Raw genomic sequence first — 18,243 nt, forward strand, 5'->3', positions numbered from 1 at the left:
ATTTGCCTAATTATATCACTGTTAGTTAACGCATGTGTTTTGTTAACAAACGTAAACGGTAATGTAATTAGGCAAATGACCTCTCATCAGCTGTTGTAATGCGTTTCAAACGCAATGAATACGCGACCAAAACGCAACGTGTGAACGCGCCCTGAGGACTCTGGTCTATCTTTTCTATGACAATTAAAGTGAAAAACGCATTGCACTTGCATGTGTCTCCGAGTGCAATGCGTTTTTGATGCATCTCCATAGACTTGTATTGTGCGTTGTATGTATGTGAAAAAAAATTAAAGTCTGAAAAATTAACGCAAAACACCGGCGGCTTGTTCCCGATCGCAGGCATTTCCATAGAAACGCTGATGCAACCGGACCGAGGCCCGCCCCTGTGGGCGCGGCTTTGTCTGTGTTTGCGTTTTCAAAGCGGTGCGTGTGGCACCAGCCTTAGGCTGGAAACGCCTGCGATCGGGAATGAGCCGCTAGTGTTTTGCATTAATTTAATGCAAAACACAGACCGCTCGTTCCCGGTCGCAGGAGGTTCCATAGAAACGCTGATGCGATCGGGCCGCGGCCCGTCCCGGTGGGTGCGGCTTTGTTTGCGTTTTCAAACGCAGACAAAGCGGTGCGTGTGGCACCAGCCTAAGGGTGATGGCACACGTGGCATTTTGATCACGTTTTTGGACCGTTTTTAAGCAGTCTGTCAAAAAACGCATGCATTATTGTTTTCACTTAAGCACAATGTAAGAATTTTTTTTTATTAAGAGAATGTTTTTGTTTTAATCTACATTCCCCACATACAAAATTTTTGTTTGTTTTGCCTGTCTTTACCCACTTTTTTTTTTTACGCTGTCTTCCTTAGAAACCGTGAAATTATAACGTTTTGAGCATGTGTTATTTTCAGCATGGAGCAGGATATTTGGAAAAATTTCTTGGGGAAAAAAAAAAAAACACTGACAGAGATTTGTGAGAATTCTCTGAGAGCAGAATTGTTCCAGTTGCCAATATCAACCAATCAGAGTTAATCTTTCATTTTCCCACAGCTGTTTATAACATTTATGCTGAGCTCTGATTGGTTTCTATGGGCAACTAGAACAGTTTTACCTCAGACACTTCTGATAAATGTCCCTCATAGTGAACCTAATGTAAATTGCATTGTAAAAATTCCTGGAACAAAAAAAAATGAAAGACAAGAACAAATTATCTGTAATATAACATTAGGTGGAAATTTGAAAAAAATAAAAGACATAGAAACAAACTCTGTGGTACAAACTAAAAACCCAAAACAAAAACTATGTGTGAAATAAACCTTCAGACTTTCTCCACCCAAAAGTAAAAAAAATAACAGTACTGGGTGAAGTTGGATGACTATAGTAAAAGGTCAGTGTGTTACTCACTTCCCCACCCGGATTTTGTAGATTACTTACTGAATCAATTTCAGATATTATACAAGGATAAGAAGTTTATACTAAAGACATTAAGAAAATGAAGAAAAGATCCGCACCAAGCACTGATACATAATGTGAAGCAGACAAGCTGCCGGAGACGCATACAATATATAGACACGGGCCTGTACACAAACAATGCGTCTCTCACTGCCACTTTTATCATGTAGATTTCAATGGCAACAAGTACAAGAAAGTTATTTTATGTGACCTTATCTCTCAGGTTTCTCTTTCTTGTCTCCATCTTGATCTGCACAACAATTATCACCTCTAATGTTATTCTATGCGATGCAAATCAAATCACAACATCAGATGTTCTTACAAATGTTAACGCAATTACATTAGCAATGATACACACTGTGATTTACTACAATTAGGAAGAGGAATAAGTGCGGCATAGCCGGGCCTTGTGGTTCCTTTATGGCGGGATTATGATTTAGGCCGCGGTCCCACGTTCTACTAGGCGTTAGTTTATAACGCGACGCTAGTGCACAGGGAAACACATGCGTGTTTGGGCCAAGGACCGCTCATTGTGCGCTAGCATCGCGTTATGAATGAACGCCCAGCGGAATGTGTGACCGCGGCCTCAGTGATTATTTTGTCACATGACTTTATACTACTGGTCCTGACAAAACTACAAATAATCGTACAGAGTTGGGTACCAACAGACTGGACCGCCACCCAAATTTGCACAGAAAAATGGTCCATCATAAGGACAGTCCATAATAGAAAAAGCAACAGTGTCCAGAATCCAAGTTAAAGTGTCCAGTCAAGTGAAGTTAGCAAATATGGACAAGCCCCTAAAACACAAATAATGATAAAAGAGTACAAAAATCATGTACTTTATACATTAGCATATTACACAGAACCCAGCCCAGATCAGGACTAATACAACAGTTAACCAACTCCTGGGCGTAACTACAGTGGTAGCAGCCATAGCAGCCCATATGGGGCCTGAAGTGTCAGGGGGCCTTGGCATCTGACTATACACTAAAGAATGGAGGATAAGCACCATATATGTATTATGCTGCACATTGTACATGTATGTGTACGGTGTATGGTGTGTATATAATGTATGTGTGTACATATAGTGTACGTCTGTATATAGCACTGTACATATGCATATGCTCTATATATGTGTGGGTGTGTATAAGTGAAAAACTGTATGTTTATGTATACAGGCGGTCCCCTACTTACAGACGACCTCTCTGCCCCCTGTGACCTCTGGTGAGGCTCTCTCAATGCTATTACTATAGTCCCAGACTGCAATGATCAGCTGTAAGGTGTCTGTAATGAAGATTTATTGTTAATCCTTGGTACCATTACAGCAAAACATTTTGAAACTTCAATTTTTTTTGTCTGGAACTACAATTATAAAATATGCTGTTTTGATTTACATACAAATTCAACTTAAGAACACGCTACCTGTATAGGTATATAAATGTGTATATATGAGTGTAATATGTATATAAGTGGGAAGTGGGCCCCATTCAGAAGTCTGCTATGGGACCCTGCCTCTTCTAGTTGCGATCATACAATACAAATGTCATCGCAGCCCCCACTCATAGTCATAGATGGCCCCTCTATTATCCATCATGATGACCAATCCCTCAGTCTTGGTTCCCCAGAAATACTCTGTTCTAATTTTTAGTAACCAACATGGACCTTTCATCTTGTTTCTGGTCCTTGGAACATCTGTAAATTTTGGCCACCAGCAAGTTTTATGGGCATTGTTTTCTGTATCGGGCCATGAGTGCATGTACCCCTTCCATAATATGCCATATACCTTTAGGCAGAGGCTACATGTCATCTTGGATCCACAACTAGTTCTCTAATTGTTGCAATCCTGGGTGCCAGATCCAAAATGTCCACAATATTTGAATTTAACTTTGGTCTCATGAGGGGAGATTTATTATGCGTTGGCCTATAATGAAATGCCTGCCCCTCCGGATTCATCAGGACGCTGCTCTGCATACAAGGCCCTTCATGGGTCAGAATTGCGTTACCAGCGACCGCTCAGGCCTGAACAGTAGCAGGCTATAACAAGTTTTTTAGGCATGGGGGCAGGAGCGCTGTAAAGGGGTAAATAATCTAAATTCATGGCGGTAAGAAATGAATTGTGATTATTTTTACACCACAAAACTGGAATACAAGCCCTGATAAATGTCCCCATTGGGTTCTATGTATATTATATCATGCAGAATTTGTTATTCTTTTTACTTGTTAGGCTCATTTTAAAATACCGTTAAAAAATACCATTAAAAAAGTAAAGAATGGAAATGTAACGGAGGTTTTACATATCATTTAAAAATCCCATTGACATCAATGCAAATTTTATGTCATCCGTTATCTTCCGTTTAGGCTGCGATCCGTTATCCATGTGTTTTTTGTATGGAAAAAAATGACGGAGGCTGCAGTACTTTTCCTCCTTTTAAGAAAAAGCATGGATAACGGATCCCTGCCAAACTAACATAAACTTCCATTAAACCTCCATTCTTCAATTTTTTAACGAATGGGGGGAACGTTAGTGTGAATTTAGCCTAACTCAGGTTTTAATCACACAACTGAATGAGAAGCATGCTTCCCAAGTAGTAAAACGGACCACAGAACCATTGCTCGTGCCTTGTGGTGTTTTCACACATCAGTATCCTCCATGATTTCCAAGGAGAGAATACCCTTAGGCCGGTGACACATGTGGTGTTGATGTTGCGTTTCTGCTGCAATTTCGAACGCATTGAAAGCACATACGTTTTAACATATGCGTTTTTCAAATGTTTGCTAGTGCTTTTTAAAAAAACGCAATGGTTGATGTGCTTTAATTGCATTCAGCTGTGTCTCTTGGAATTTGTAAAAACGCAGTGATCTTCTCCATGCTGTTTGTGCATGTAATCACATGCGCTTCTAAACGCAGACCACAAACGCAACCACGCATTGAAAACGAACCTTAAAAACGCAACCAAAAAAATGCACAGGACAAGAATGGCAAAAAAAAAAACAACAAAAAAAAAAACACTGTAACCTAAAACCAATTGAAAAAGCCAATAAGCAAACAAGCATGCAAAAACGCAATGAAAAAAACGCAACAAAAACGCTACGTGTGTCACCGGCTTTATAAGTACATATGTTTATTCATCCAATAAAAGTTGGTCTGGGGAAAAAAGTGACGATAAAGATCCTGGGAACCAGGTGTTTTTCCTTCTAATTTATATTATACTGTCAGTTTTTTTAATTGCGGACTTGAAAGGAAAAAAACGAGTAAAAAGATGTAAAAAAAAAACTGGATGAAACCTGACTGACACATAATAGGTTTGATGTGTGAATAAGCCCTGAGGTGTAGTTTTGGAGGCGGTGTCTGCTCCTCTGTGTGACATGTCTATACCTCAAGGACACATATTAGTAATAAGTTGTAATACAAGTTTGTAAGAAATAAGAATAATTGGTAAGAACTATAAAGGATAATATGTTGCACATTCAGAATGATACGTTTCCTTCTTTGGAGCTATGATAGAAGAGAAACAATGTATAACGTCCTACTAGCGGGTGTTCTTCTCATCACACATAAGGCACTTGGCACCGGAGCTTGCACTCTAGCAGGAGATGTGAGGGTGGCTGAGCCCGGCAGTAGCAGACATGCTCGGTGCAATGTATGGGAGGGATCTGACATTTACATCCGGAGCAGGAAGACTGTGCATCCCCTGCAGTCCCTCCATCACCCCCATACACTGCCCCTGTACCGGCACCCCTGCTGTGAGCACTCCCCCGCCCCTCCCCCGGGGGTGGTGCCGGCTCTATGGGTTATCTAGCAGCACCGGCACTGGACAAGGCTCACACTGCTCCGGACTGCTGGCTGCACCTCTAGGTAAGTGCCCAGAGCCCTCCAGCTCTGCTACATCCTGACATACAGAGAGGAGCTTGTCCTCCATCTGTTCTCCATTACACATCACTGACCTCATATTGTAGCTGATCACATTCACATGGAGGTAACATGAGCACCAGGAAATGGGCCCCAAAGGGGGGCACTAACTTTTTGAAACTTTATCTGTATATTTGCATTAGTCCAGATGTGATCCAACAGTGATGGAGACTGTAAATAGGCATCAGACACTATATGATCAGTCATTGGGGGCTACTACTAGATGATCTCCATACATTTATGTACGTGATTTATGAGCAGCTTTGGATCCTGAGCACACATACACACAGTCAGGTTTTTGGCACTCATATCAGAAAAGGGTTGGCAAAAAAGAAGTCCTCGGTTATACTCTTCTCCACCTCTTATGATCCATACCTAGTCATGGAAACATGAAAGTGTGAATGCATCCTCTGATGTTGGTTATATCATGAGTGATCCATATAGTAGAATCGGATTCTCAGAGACATTATATTGCAAGTACAGGCGGTCCCCTACTTAAGGACACCCGACTTACAGACAACCCATAGTTACAGACAGACCCCTCTGACCTCTGGTGATGCTTTACTATAGTCCCAGATTGCAATAATCAGCTGTAAGGAGTCTGTAATGAAGCTTTATTGATAATCCTTGGTCCCACGACAGCAAAAAATTTTTAAACTCCAATTGTCATTGGGGCCAAAAATTTTTTTGTCTGGATCTACAATTATAAAATATACAATTTCGACTTGCATACAAATTCAACTTAAGAACAAACCTCCGGACCCTATCTTGTATGTAACCCGGTGACTGCCTGTAGTAGATCCTATTGATCTCTGTGATGTCTCTGGACAGAGAACAGAGCTGATAAAAATGGCTATAATACACTGTATATTGTATTGATGACACCTCTATTATTTTTTATCTTTCACATAGAATTGTATACTGACACTGAGATCAGCACAAAACACACCCAGCTCTGCTACGCTGCCGCAGAGATAGGCACTACACACGCACAGCTCTGCTATACTGATGCAAAGATAGGCACTACACACGCACAGCCTGCTATACTGATGCAAAGATAGGCACTACACACGCACAGCTCTGCTATACTGATGCAAAGATCAGCGCTACACGCACAGCTCTGCTATACTGATGCAAAGATCAGCGCTACACGCACAGCTCTGCTATACTGATGCAAAGATCAGCGCTACACGCACAGCTCTGCTATACTGATGCAAAGATCAGCGCTACACACTCCCAGCTCTGCTATACTGACGTATAGATCAGCGCTAAACACACAGCTCTACTATACTGACGCAAAGATCAGCACTACACTCATCCAGCTCTACTATACTGACGCAGAAATCAGCTCTACATACACAGATCTGCTATACTGATACAGAGATCAGCGCTACACACACTCACAGCACTACTATACTGATACAAAGATCAGCACTACACACACACACACACTCACAGCTCTGCTACTGATCAGTGCTACACGCAGCCCTGCTATACAGCACAGCTATGACTCTGCTTCAACTTTTTGCCCATTTAGTTACATGAATGACATGATACCCTTGACCATAGATCAGTGCCAGCTGCAGTGTGATGCAATCCATATCAAAGGGCAATATTTGAACTATTTTGTGTCGGGATACAGCGTTACCATGTGACAAACAATGTATAAGATCACAGAACATGTGACATTATATCAGACTTATCACCTTGTATCATATTGATTATACATCTTCATATTGGCACCACAGATGGCGCTACATTCCACGTGTGTAAGGATGCCAGGCAATGCTGTGACTTGTAGTTCAGCATATGGCATCATGCCCTCAGGAGCGGCTATCAGTTCTGGAACTCTCCCCATAGCCTTATCCTGCAGAGATTACACTGGCAGGCGCTCAATGTTATACTCAATGCTCCCTATTCAGAGAGTGGATGAAAGGATCCATTTATTACCTGCACAGAGCAGTCTGGGGGTCTCCAGACAGTACATCTGTGTTCTCTGATGGCTGCCCCATCCTAGTAGTCACCTCATTACTTTATTGTACTTATAGACAGTTACTTTCTTTCTTATTTACTTTAAGTTTTTTTTTTTCTAAAAAAAAAAAAAGATACTTTTTAACTGAATAACTTCACTAAAGTAAAATGTATATCTGTTACTAGGAAAGCCCTCATTCAACTCTCCAAGGCTACTGCATGACAACTGGGTTAGAAGTTGTCTCGGTTCTAGTAGCTGGCACCCAGCTTTCCCAGTGAGAGAACTAGAGATGGGGGAATGTCACAGACCCTACGGTTTACATGGATCTAGTGAATCTAAAATATGTTCTACTGAGCCCCCTGTAGAGTCTACCCCCCCCCCACGGGTTCTTAAGGAGGTCTTAAGGCCCCCCCCCCCCCCATGTTTGCAATTGTAGTCACATAGAGTAGGATGAAGGCTTTCTGTTACAGATTATACTATGTACTAAGATTTCTCAACATCTTGCGTACAGTGCAGCGTTCCCCAGGGTCCCCCCTCCGCCTCATGACGTACATTTCCTTCTACTGAACCCACACAGTGATAGTGATGCTGATGAGTGTAAGGTGGGGGGGGGGGGGGGGAGGTAGGGGGCACATACTAATGTCCAGGGTTTCCAAGGACTGGATAATTGGCAGCATGTGGTCCGCAATCCTTACATATGCGTCTTACTCTGTGCATTCTTAATAGGATTAATGTTGGTGTCAGACAACCCCATATTCGTTCCATACAATGAGGTTTATTTACTATGTCTGAAGGTCTACTACAAGATAAAGATCATGTCTGGCAAGTTTGCTTTGTTTTGTTAAAGATACCCTGGGGGGGGGGGGGGAGATATCTGAAGTCCCTATATGAGCGGAGGATGCTATATAGGGTGACGAGCTGAGCTCAGCCATCTATAGGTTTATGTAGGGTTTCTGAGTAGGGCCCCTTACACATTATCAACTCAACATCCGGCCTGAACGCAAAAACTGAACTGAACTCCGCATCACAGCATCCAGCCAGGACACGATGTGAGGGTGATGTGAGTTGGACGCATCTCGCTGAATAGTGTGTAAGGGGCCTAATGGTAAAATATATAAGAGTCCTACTTACCCCACACAGTTCAGGCTGTGGCGTCTAATGTGTAGGCTGTGTTATATGTGGTCAATGGGACCTAAACTGTTCCCATGTTATATCCGTTTTTATCAGTTTTGGTTTCTATTCAAATGCATAGATCATTGACATCACGGATGAATGGGTCGAAAGTTATGAAAAACAGAAAATGGGATATTTGTTTGGCAATCCTATTATTTCCTAATGTTATTGCGTTTTTGTCGCATTTTCATTGCATTCTGAAACTCATTGCAATCTCATTAGGAAAAACTTGTATGCTTTATAGGATGCATTTTAAAACTCATCAAAACTATCACGTGTGAACACAGCCACAGTGTTTAGTCTACATTTTTTCTGACAACCCGGGGACCCGAATGGCTCCAAAAAGATTCTGAATCAGACCCCGTGTAGTGGTTTTTCATTGATGTAACATATTATTTTACCACTCGATCGCACATTGCTTTCACATTCTGTGGACATTGCATTTACATTACATTAATATTATGAATAAATGTAGAACTTTACTATAGTAAAGTAAAATGTACTTGGGTGTGTAAATCCGTTACTAGGAAAGCTGGGTCGCAACTGTCCTGGGCTTTATTACATAAATGCAATGTAAACACAATGTCAACGTGTTGTTGACGCAATGTAATGCAACAAGTGAACACAACCTGAGTCCTAGAGGTCTATCATGTCTTACAATATCCTTCTAGTTGGTTTTATGTATTTCTCCCTTTGTAATAAGATGTGATTCTTTTGGCAGAATTCACAATGTTCCAAATTAAGAAGATCTGCTGTATTGGTGCTGGGTACGTTGGGGGCCCAACATGCAGCGTCATTGCCCAGATGTGTCCTGACATCAAGGTGACAGTGGTGGATGTCAATGAGGCTCGGATAAATGCCTGGAATTCGGACACCCTCCCCATCTACGAGGTAGGTACTTGGTTATGTACTTGCATACAGCAGTGCTTGGCTGTACTGGCATTAGTTCCTTACATGCTGTGAATGTTTTATCTGAAGGCAGATGTCATGTTTTCACAGGGTGAACTTTAGCCCTTGTTTATGCTGCGTCCTGTATTACTACTATTCTATGGATATGCTCTGTTATAATAGATAAACTAAACACATCTGTGTACTGCGTATGTTGTATCAGATGTCCTAGAACTTTCTCCCCAAAGATAAGTTCTGGAGTGTGACCAGATACATCAGGGGGACAATTTTTTAAAAGTATTTCCTAATATAAAAAGAACACTTTATACGGGGTCTCTGCTGCCAACAGAAAACAGTTTGTGATGAGCTCCATGTACCCCCTATGATCACGAAGACAGGTGTCCTTGAGTCCCAGGGCTAATCCTCACGTCCCCGTAATCTTTTAATAACTTTTATTTCCCTAATGTGCAGATTTTCTAAAGAGGCTTCTGGGGCGTAGAGTAGCCAGAGCTGAGGCTACACGGCACGGCTACTCCACGCCTCAGTAGCCTCTTTGATCCTCTTCGGCTCCTCATAGCTGCGTGACCTCGCCAACAAAGCCTACCACCTGCAGACGGCAGGTTTTGCGGATGAGGGCGCGCAGCTCCTCATAGCTGAGGCCAATGATATCTGGTAGGAGGATCAAAGAGGCTACTGGGGTGTGGAGTAGCTGCGCCGTGTAGCATCCACTCCCCAGTAGCCTCTTTAGAAAATCTGCATATTAGGGAAATAAAAGTTATAAAAAGATTGCGGGCTATCCTCTCATCCTATAGATGTACCTACCACCCGCTCTACCTTTGTGGGTAGATCCGTGTTGGTAGGTTTCCTTTAACCCTGCTTGTCCGTAATGAGTTTGTTCAAGCACTGTGTGTGGACGATGCCTCATGAGTTAACCGATTTGGGCTGCATTCACACTTTGCGTTAACATTACATTTTGCATGCAATTGAGACTGAGGAGAAGAACTTGGTATAAATAATGCAATGCGCTTCCATTGCGTTTACATAAGCGCTGTGTTAACACATCTCTGGTCAAGCTCTTCTCTACTGTCTTTAGATTGCGTTTCAAAATGCAACGTGTGACAGCAGCCTCAATGCTGTCCTGAAGTCTCTAACTTAGATGGCTTTCACTACTTTACTCCCAAAACTTTTTTTGTTATCAGATTAGTTAATTAAGTTATTTATTATTTATTTTTTGTGTTTGCACAGTCCAGCTATATCGTCCTCTCTGTAGATGATACAGTTGACCCATTAGTGGGGGGGTTGCCCATGTAGTTACCTTGCTGTCCTGTAGGGGCAGGCGTGCTTTACTTCCTCTGTTGCTGAGTTGGCACTGCTGAGCTCACAGCTGGAACCACTCATATAAAGGGAGATTACAGGAAGTCCACAAAATCTGAGTGTTACCCAATATCCTCCCTGTAAACGAGCTCCTACATTGTGTCCAGGCAGCAGCACTGTGGTCACATCTTATTAGATAAGCAATAGAGAAGTTGTCATATAAACTTTTCTTTTAACAATGCACTTATTTAGTAAAAATTACAATGTTTCATAGTTCTTGTTTGTAACTAAACCTTTGTTACATTCTGTGTGAGCCTTATATACAGTTTCCTCTAGATCCTATAACTTTATGCCCCCTTTAAATTTGCATAGATATATCACTGTTGAAGCACAACCTGGGGCAATGCTTTGATGACTCATGGGCCCTATACTTTTCTACCTGCTCTATATCATCTGTCTATATATTCCTGTAGTTTTTTTTTCCATGACAGAATAACCAGATCCTTTTCTTAAATTAACTGGTTACATTTTTTTTTGTATGCCCCGCTTCCCCTTATGATATGATCATCTTAACCCTATCTAACAATTATGGATTTTGTCTCCGTTCGCAGCCCGGACTGAAAGAAGTGGTTGAGTCCTGCCGAGGAAGGAACCTGTTTTACTCCACTGACATTGATAAAGCCATACAAGAGGCTGATCTTGTGTTCATTTCTGTAAGTTCTCTTATTTAAAGGGGTTCTACACTTTTCTAAAAAGGTTACATAGATCTTGTTATGTGTATATCATGAAATATAGAAAGTCATGACTCCCCTCTCCATACTTTACACTTGGCTTGGGCAGTCACGCTTTTGGATCAAAGATGAAGCCAGAGCCTTACTGATGTGCTTAAGGCTGTGTATATCAGGTAGCCCTGTAGCAATATCTCCTATTGCTAACAATGCATGATCTGCAAGTTGAATAATATATAAGAATGCAGTCAGACTTGTTCCCTTGTAAACTGCTGATTCTTTATGTTACTAAATTGCCTTGAACGGTGCACAAGGTATAATGGAACTTTTACCTTTCCCTGCGCAGGTGAACACCCCAACAAAAACTTTTGGTATGGGAAAAGGCAGAGCAGCAGACCTTAAATATATTGAAGCTTGTGCCCGAAGGATTGTGCAAAACTCAAATGGATACAAAATCGTGACCGAAAAGAGCACCGTACCCGTGAGAGCTGCCGAGAGCATCCGCCGGATCTTTGATGCCAATACAAAACCAGAACTTAATCTTCAGGTAATCTTATCTACACATTCATGTACCTTCATGTAGTCATATACTTATACAAGACTAATTTAGGCATGGCTGTGTGCTCGCCTGTACCAGAACAGGTTAAAAAAATGGCCAGGTGGAGAATGGATCCTCATATACTTTTGGGGCTTATGTTGGTACATAACATTGCAACGTTTTGACAGATTTAGGCTACATTCACATGGCTGTGTGCCCGCCTGGACTGAATCCGGTGCAAGAAAAACGGATGGGTGAAGAATAGAGGGGGAGAGAGGGCTCCTCACCCCCTCCCGTCTCTATTGAAGGACGAGTGGACGTGCCGCCTGGATTGGTTGTGGTGCTGTGAGACAATGTGTGCTCACTGCACTGTGACTGGGTGTCATGGACCTCAATAGGGGCCCTGATCTGGCTGCAAGTTACAGTCGTGTAATCAGACTACATTGGGTTATTTGTAGTCTGATGCTATGGAGACCCAGAAGAAGACTTTGAAAAATGTATGAAAAAGTCATTGTTGCTTGTACTAATGTAATTCTCTTAATTCCATCCAAGGTGCTGTCAAACCCAGAATTCCTTGCAGAAGGAACCGCTATCAAGGATCTTAAAAACCCAGACAGGGTGTTAATTGGAGGAGATGAGACTCCCGAGGGACAGAAAGCCGTGAGGGCTCTGTGTGCTGTATATGAACACTGGGTCCCAACCGAAAAGATTATAACAACCAACACTTGGTCCTCTGAGCTTTCTAAACTGGTAGGTGTCCGTGAATACATAAGGTTTGGGCAGGGGCATTATGACTTGTGGTTATCAGTGTCATCATGTTGATCTATTGTTCTTCACCTACTTTAGGCTGCTAATGCGTTCCTTGCTCAGAGGATCAGCAGTATTAACTCCATCAGTGCCTTATGTGAGGCGACGGGCGCAGATGTAGAAGAAGTTGCCAGGGCTATAGGAATGGACCAGAGAATTGGAAACAAATTCCTAAAAGCCAGTGTTGGTAAGTGTCACTCTTAGAGGGATTCCGCATTGTATTGGTGGTTCTTATGATCTTTTAGCATGTTAAAGAGTGTCCCCTGTCAGGATTTGTGATCCTGTTCTGTAGATGGACTATGGCACAGGTTTTGATGACTTGAAACGTCCATTTGTATGTATACAACGTAACCCGTTTTTGAGTTGGTAGACTTGGAATATTATAAAATGGTGAACTTAATGACAAGTTATAACATTTGAATATAACCCTGACACTACATAAACCTATTATGGTCCAATATACCTTCTCATTTCTAGGTTTTGGTGGTAGCTGCTTCCAGAAGGATGTCCTGAATTTAGTTTATTTGTGTGAAGTATTAAACCTGCATGAAGTTGCACGATATTGGCAGCAGGTACGTCGCCCCCCTGGTTTGGTGCCAGAAAACAAAATTGGAATCATGGATAAGAATCATGGCAATATAACACATTGAGATGCATTTCTTACCTTTTTATTATTCCAGGTCATTGACATGAATGACTACCAGAGGAGAAGGTTTACTTCAAGGATCATCGATTGTCTTTTTAACACTGTGACGGACAAGAAAATTGCTGTATTGGGCTTTGCATTCAAGAAGGACACGGGTGACACAAGGTGATTAACATGACAAGACTCCTGACAGTAATGAAGAGTGAGATCTGTACACAAACATAGGGATGCAGAAGGCATTGTCAGTGTAGTATATGATGTACACCTCCATGGGGTGCACACTATAGTGTATATACTATATCATGCCTTTATATCTTCACATATTAAAGGGTTGTACCAAGAAGGCAATTTATCTCCTATACACAGGATAAGAGATAACAAACTGGTGGGGCTCTAACTGCTGGGAATCCCACAGATGGTATGGGAATTTTGGAAATTGCTCTTCACATAGACAATAGGAGAGCTGGCCATACCTGAGTGCTGTGCTCGGCAATTTCCAACACTCCCATACACTCAAATACAGCAATAAGACCCATGTAAACCCTGTCGCTGCATCAATTATTCAGAATAGGATCCCCATTCTCTGAAATTACTAGGGGTCCCAGGAGTTGACCCATCACCAATTTAGCTTGTTATTATGTATCCTGCGGGTAGGGATAACTTGACCAACTAATGCCTATAGGGCCCTCATATATGTTCCTGACGGCAGATGTCAGGGGATATAAGGATTGGGATATTGTATTTGAATGTGACTATCCTTTTTGTTGTTCTTGTAAACACATGCATGCGCGGCTGCGCAAAGTGTATACCTGTGTATTGAGGGTTAAAAAAGTATAGCTGTCATCTGACTAAGCATTTGGCTGCCATCTGTCCATAACTGTTATTATCAGGGATGTATTCTTGTGATGCTGATCTATACTGTATAGTGGTCATGTCATACAGTGCAGAATATAACTATCTTTTAGTAGACAGACAGACACTTATCATATACTGATAGACATGTGAAACCCAGTGATATGTAAGTTGTGGATATTACCCATTGTCTAATCCTATACATTTTCCTCCGCAGGGAGTCCTCCAGTATCTACATTAGTAAATACCTCATGGATGAAGGAGCCAAGCTGCACATCTTTGATCCAAAAGTACCAAGAGAACAAATAATCATGGACTTGTCCCAGCCGGGGGTGTCTCCTGATGAGAGAGGTATGTGATACATATGGGAGACATTAGCACTCGCCATCGTTCATATTCTTTTTGGTCTTGTGGTTCCTTCCTGACATCATTAGTGGATGTATTTATTCCTACATGGTGCATTACACTGAAATATTAAGTTTTTAGTAGATTTTTGTTATTGAACCCATCTACTTAAGGATTAATGTGAATGTATGCTATGTGTTCTTTCTAGTGGAGAAGCTGGTCCATATCTCCACGGATCCATACGAGGCTTGTGATGGAGCTCACGCTATTGTCATCTGCACAGAGTGGGACATGTTTAAGGTGAGTGCAGAAAATCAGACTAACATACATGTAACTATTACCTGATGTTGTGAGACGGATGTACACGGGTACATTGCTGCACTAACGCCAAGACATGGTCTCTTATTCAAATATGAAATCTCACCACTGAGTTTGTCTTGTGTTAGGAACTGGATTTCCATCGCATCCACTCCAAGATGTTGAAACCTGCATTTATATTTGATGGCCGCCGGGTTCTAGATGATCTTCATGGGGAACTGCAGAACATTGGTTTCCAGGTAAATCTATGTTATTATATTAACTGTGGAATGAATATCCTTCCCATGATCAGTCAGTGTCATTGGGTTTCTTGGATCATCTAATAAGGCCATATAAGGGCGGGGTCTAGGTTGGGGGGGGGGGCACAAATACTAGGCATACCAACGCCCCCAGTATAGTCACAAAAACCAGGGTTCTATTCCTCATAATGAATGGAGCATTAGATGAAGCATGAACCCTGTTGGTTTTTCCCGATTTATGGGAATCCTATCTCTGACCGACCCATAGAGAATGAATGGAGCAGCAGGGTGCATGCTCATATTTGGGGGGGAATAGGACCTAGTGCTTGTGACTGTTCTAAAACTAGGATTCCTTTCCTCAAATAAATGACCACAAATACATGATTGAGGGTAACACCCTAGAACTTTAGCACTGATGTCATGGGTAACATTTTTCACCTTCTGATGTGTCAGTATATGCTGTAATAGTCTTATAACTTTCGCACTTTAATATTACTTGTCCTCCTGTCCTGTAGCTACACATGGCTTTGCTCATTTGGACTGTTAGATGGGTGTAACCCCAGGCAGACATTCTGCAATATACACATAAGTGTCTGAAGGGAGCAGCCGAAATAATCTGTTCTTTCCTCCCAGCATGACTCATACAGAAAAGTCAGTACAGAGACTCCTGATGACATCTTGCTGTATCATTCATGTATTAAAAATAAGAAAAAAAAAATTGACTATCATTCATGCATAAAGATAAAAAAAAATTACTTTATTGTAATGAATTACAATATTTGATTAAATATGTGTGTATAATATTCTACATTATCATAAATTACACGGCCGTCCCATGTGACGCACATTACACTACATAGAATTGTCTTTTGTATGTACTGCCATCTATAGGCCGAATTTTAGAACTGCGCATAAATTGGTAACATTTTCCATGCACGTAGTGAAGAGACTACAAGACATCTAGTTCCCTGTACAACTCTCGATAGTAAGAATACAGTGCTAGATGGCTATTCAAAACCATTATAAAGCTTTATGACAATTTATTAGCATTTCTTTTTAAGACTTTTATTTATGTATTTCAGGTTGAGACAATTGGGAAAAAAGTGGCTACCAAAAGGATCCCGTTCACAGCTGACATGCCCAAGATTAACATTGGTGATGTGCCTCACAAGAAGGCCAGAGTATAAAAATCGCCGCTTTACCCGTGCTCTTACGTCTCCGCTGTCTGCTACAGCTTCAGTATTCGCCCTCTATAGGGAGTGACAATAGCTTTTCCTATCGCTACATTGCTCTGTTAATTACTCAATGTCCCCAGTAAATAATTTATTTGTAAATAATTCACATTGTCCATTACACTTCCAGATTCCTCTAAAGACCAAAACCTTAATTTTTTGCTATTTTTATACAACTTTTTGAATGTAACCATTTTAATCTCTATGAAGTGTAATGCCCAGTGTATTGGGGGCCCCAAGTAACGGGGCAGCAGGGGTGGATTACATACATTGTTTTTGTATGCGGTTATTTATAAGGGACACTATGAATCGGGATCTATTTTTTGGAACTTTTTTTATATATATTTTTTAATAAATGATCACATGTATCATGCTTGCTCTTCTCCTACACCTATGGACTGTACTTGAGGGCGCGTTCACACGTTGCATATGCGTTTACATCACGTTTTTTTTAAACGCATTACAACAGCTGAGGAGAAGTGATTTGCCGAATTACATTATTGTTAACACTTTTGTAAATGCAAATGTTAACACATGTTAATCATGCAATAAGATTTGCGCTTTGTACATGCAAACGTTAACAATAATGTAATAGGTCAAATCACCTTTCCTCAGCTGCTACATTGTGTTTTGAAACACATTACAAATGCAACATGTGAACGCAGCCTGAGAAGGGGTAAATGGAATCAAAAAATAATTTTGGCCACGTGATTGTGGTGATCTGAATAGTTTGTGAATTGCAATGCTGAACTAATGTGTAGGCATCTAATGGCAATGTGATCAAAGAGTAAAATGTTGCTTGTATATTATGTGTAATCACTAAAATATGATGAGATGAGAACAAAAATAAATACGAAATAACTTCTTAAACAGTCCTTTACCATGGGCAAAAGATTCTCGACAAGAGGGATTATCCAAGTCTGAAAAACATGGCTGCTTTTTTCCAAAAACATCGCCACACCTGACCAGGGTTTGTGCTGATGCTGCAGATGAATGGAGTTTAGTACCACACAATACCCATGGTCAGGAGTGTCGCTGTTTTTGGAAGAAAGCAACCATGTTCTTCAACATCCAGACAACCCCTTTAAGTTCTTTGTAGATATGGAGTTTCAGAGCATTATTCCATATTAGGGCTTTGCATAGACAGGAAACTTGGATATGAATCTAAAGGTGACCATACATTTAGGCCATGAGCTGATTCCTTCAGACTTGGCATGCTCAGCCTGTGTCCAGAATAGAAAAACAAAAAGTCATGAGCCTCAATTTTCTCGAGGATGATAATACTCTTATACCCCTGCATAGAGTTGGAGGAGCAGATTTCAGCATTAGTAAGTGACAATCCATAAGTAATCCAATATGTAATACCCAAACAGATCTTCAAAACCTCTATGGAGTAAACCAGTAACCGGCCTGTGTGCTCATTGCTCTTCCATAAGCTCCTTGTTGATACGGTTTTGGGCCACATGATGCAGACTGGTACATGGGGGCCAAATGCTTTTCTTGTCCCATAACAGCCAGTCTACTTCATTATTCAGATCTCTAGGGCCATGTTAACACTAATTTGGGGGTGAAGATGCTTGGGTAGTGCTCAACATGTTACTGTGTTACCATATTATTCAATGGTTTTTCTTTGCCAAGGGTATAACTGAAGTCAATGACACGGTAATGCAGCCTTCTGTCTATGGCATCATGCTCAAGTTAAATATGCGTATATTTTTTATTTGTAATATGTAATTTCTAAAATAAAGAATTTGCAGAAATTGTTTCTCACTTTCATTCATATCTGAATTCAGACTTAACCTGTTATGTCATAAATATTGAATATATTCATATACCGTT

At 41.2% G+C, this 18,243-nt stretch overlaps 1 protein-coding gene across 1 annotated transcript; it reads left to right on the plus strand.

Moving 5' to 3' along the window:
- The first annotated feature begins 5,112 nt into the window (after positions 1–5,112).
- Positions 5,113–18,164, plus strand: UGDH (UDP-glucose 6-dehydrogenase). Its single transcript, XM_072125473.1, has 12 exons — positions 5,113–5,298; positions 9,219–9,388; positions 11,311–11,412; positions 11,774–11,974; positions 12,518–12,715; positions 12,812–12,959; positions 13,250–13,344; positions 13,453–13,583; positions 14,488–14,621; positions 14,824–14,915; positions 15,062–15,172; positions 16,255–18,164. The coding sequence occupies exons 2-12, from the start codon at positions 9,227–9,229 to the stop codon at positions 16,357–16,359; spliced, it is 1,479 nt and encodes a 492-aa protein (XP_071981574.1). The 5' UTR covers positions 5,113–5,298; positions 9,219–9,226; the 3' UTR covers positions 16,360–18,164.
- Positions 18,165–18,243: the final 79 nt, after the last annotated feature.

Source organism: Engystomops pustulosus, chromosome 1, assembly GCF_040894005.1.
Source record: "Engystomops pustulosus chromosome 1, aEngPut4.maternal, whole genome shotgun sequence".
Taxonomy (NCBI): domain Eukaryota; kingdom Metazoa; phylum Chordata; class Amphibia; order Anura; family Leptodactylidae; genus Engystomops; species Engystomops pustulosus.

What these genes read in the sequence shown, in the direction of transcription:
- UGDH (XM_072125473.1), top strand. Translation starts at nt 9,227, where the DNA reads ATGTTCCAAATTAAGAAGATCTGCTGTATTGGTGCTGGGTACGTTGGG. An exon ending in GGTGTCTCCTGATGAGAGAG is followed by an intron (nt 14,622 to 14,823) that starts GTATGTGATACA and finishes TGTTCTTTCTAG; the next exon opens with TGGAGAAGCTGGTCCATATC. An exon ending in TGCAGAACATTGGTTTCCAG is followed by an intron (nt 15,173 to 16,254) that starts GTAAATCTATGT and finishes TATGTATTTCAG; the next exon opens with GTTGAGACAATTGGGAAAAA.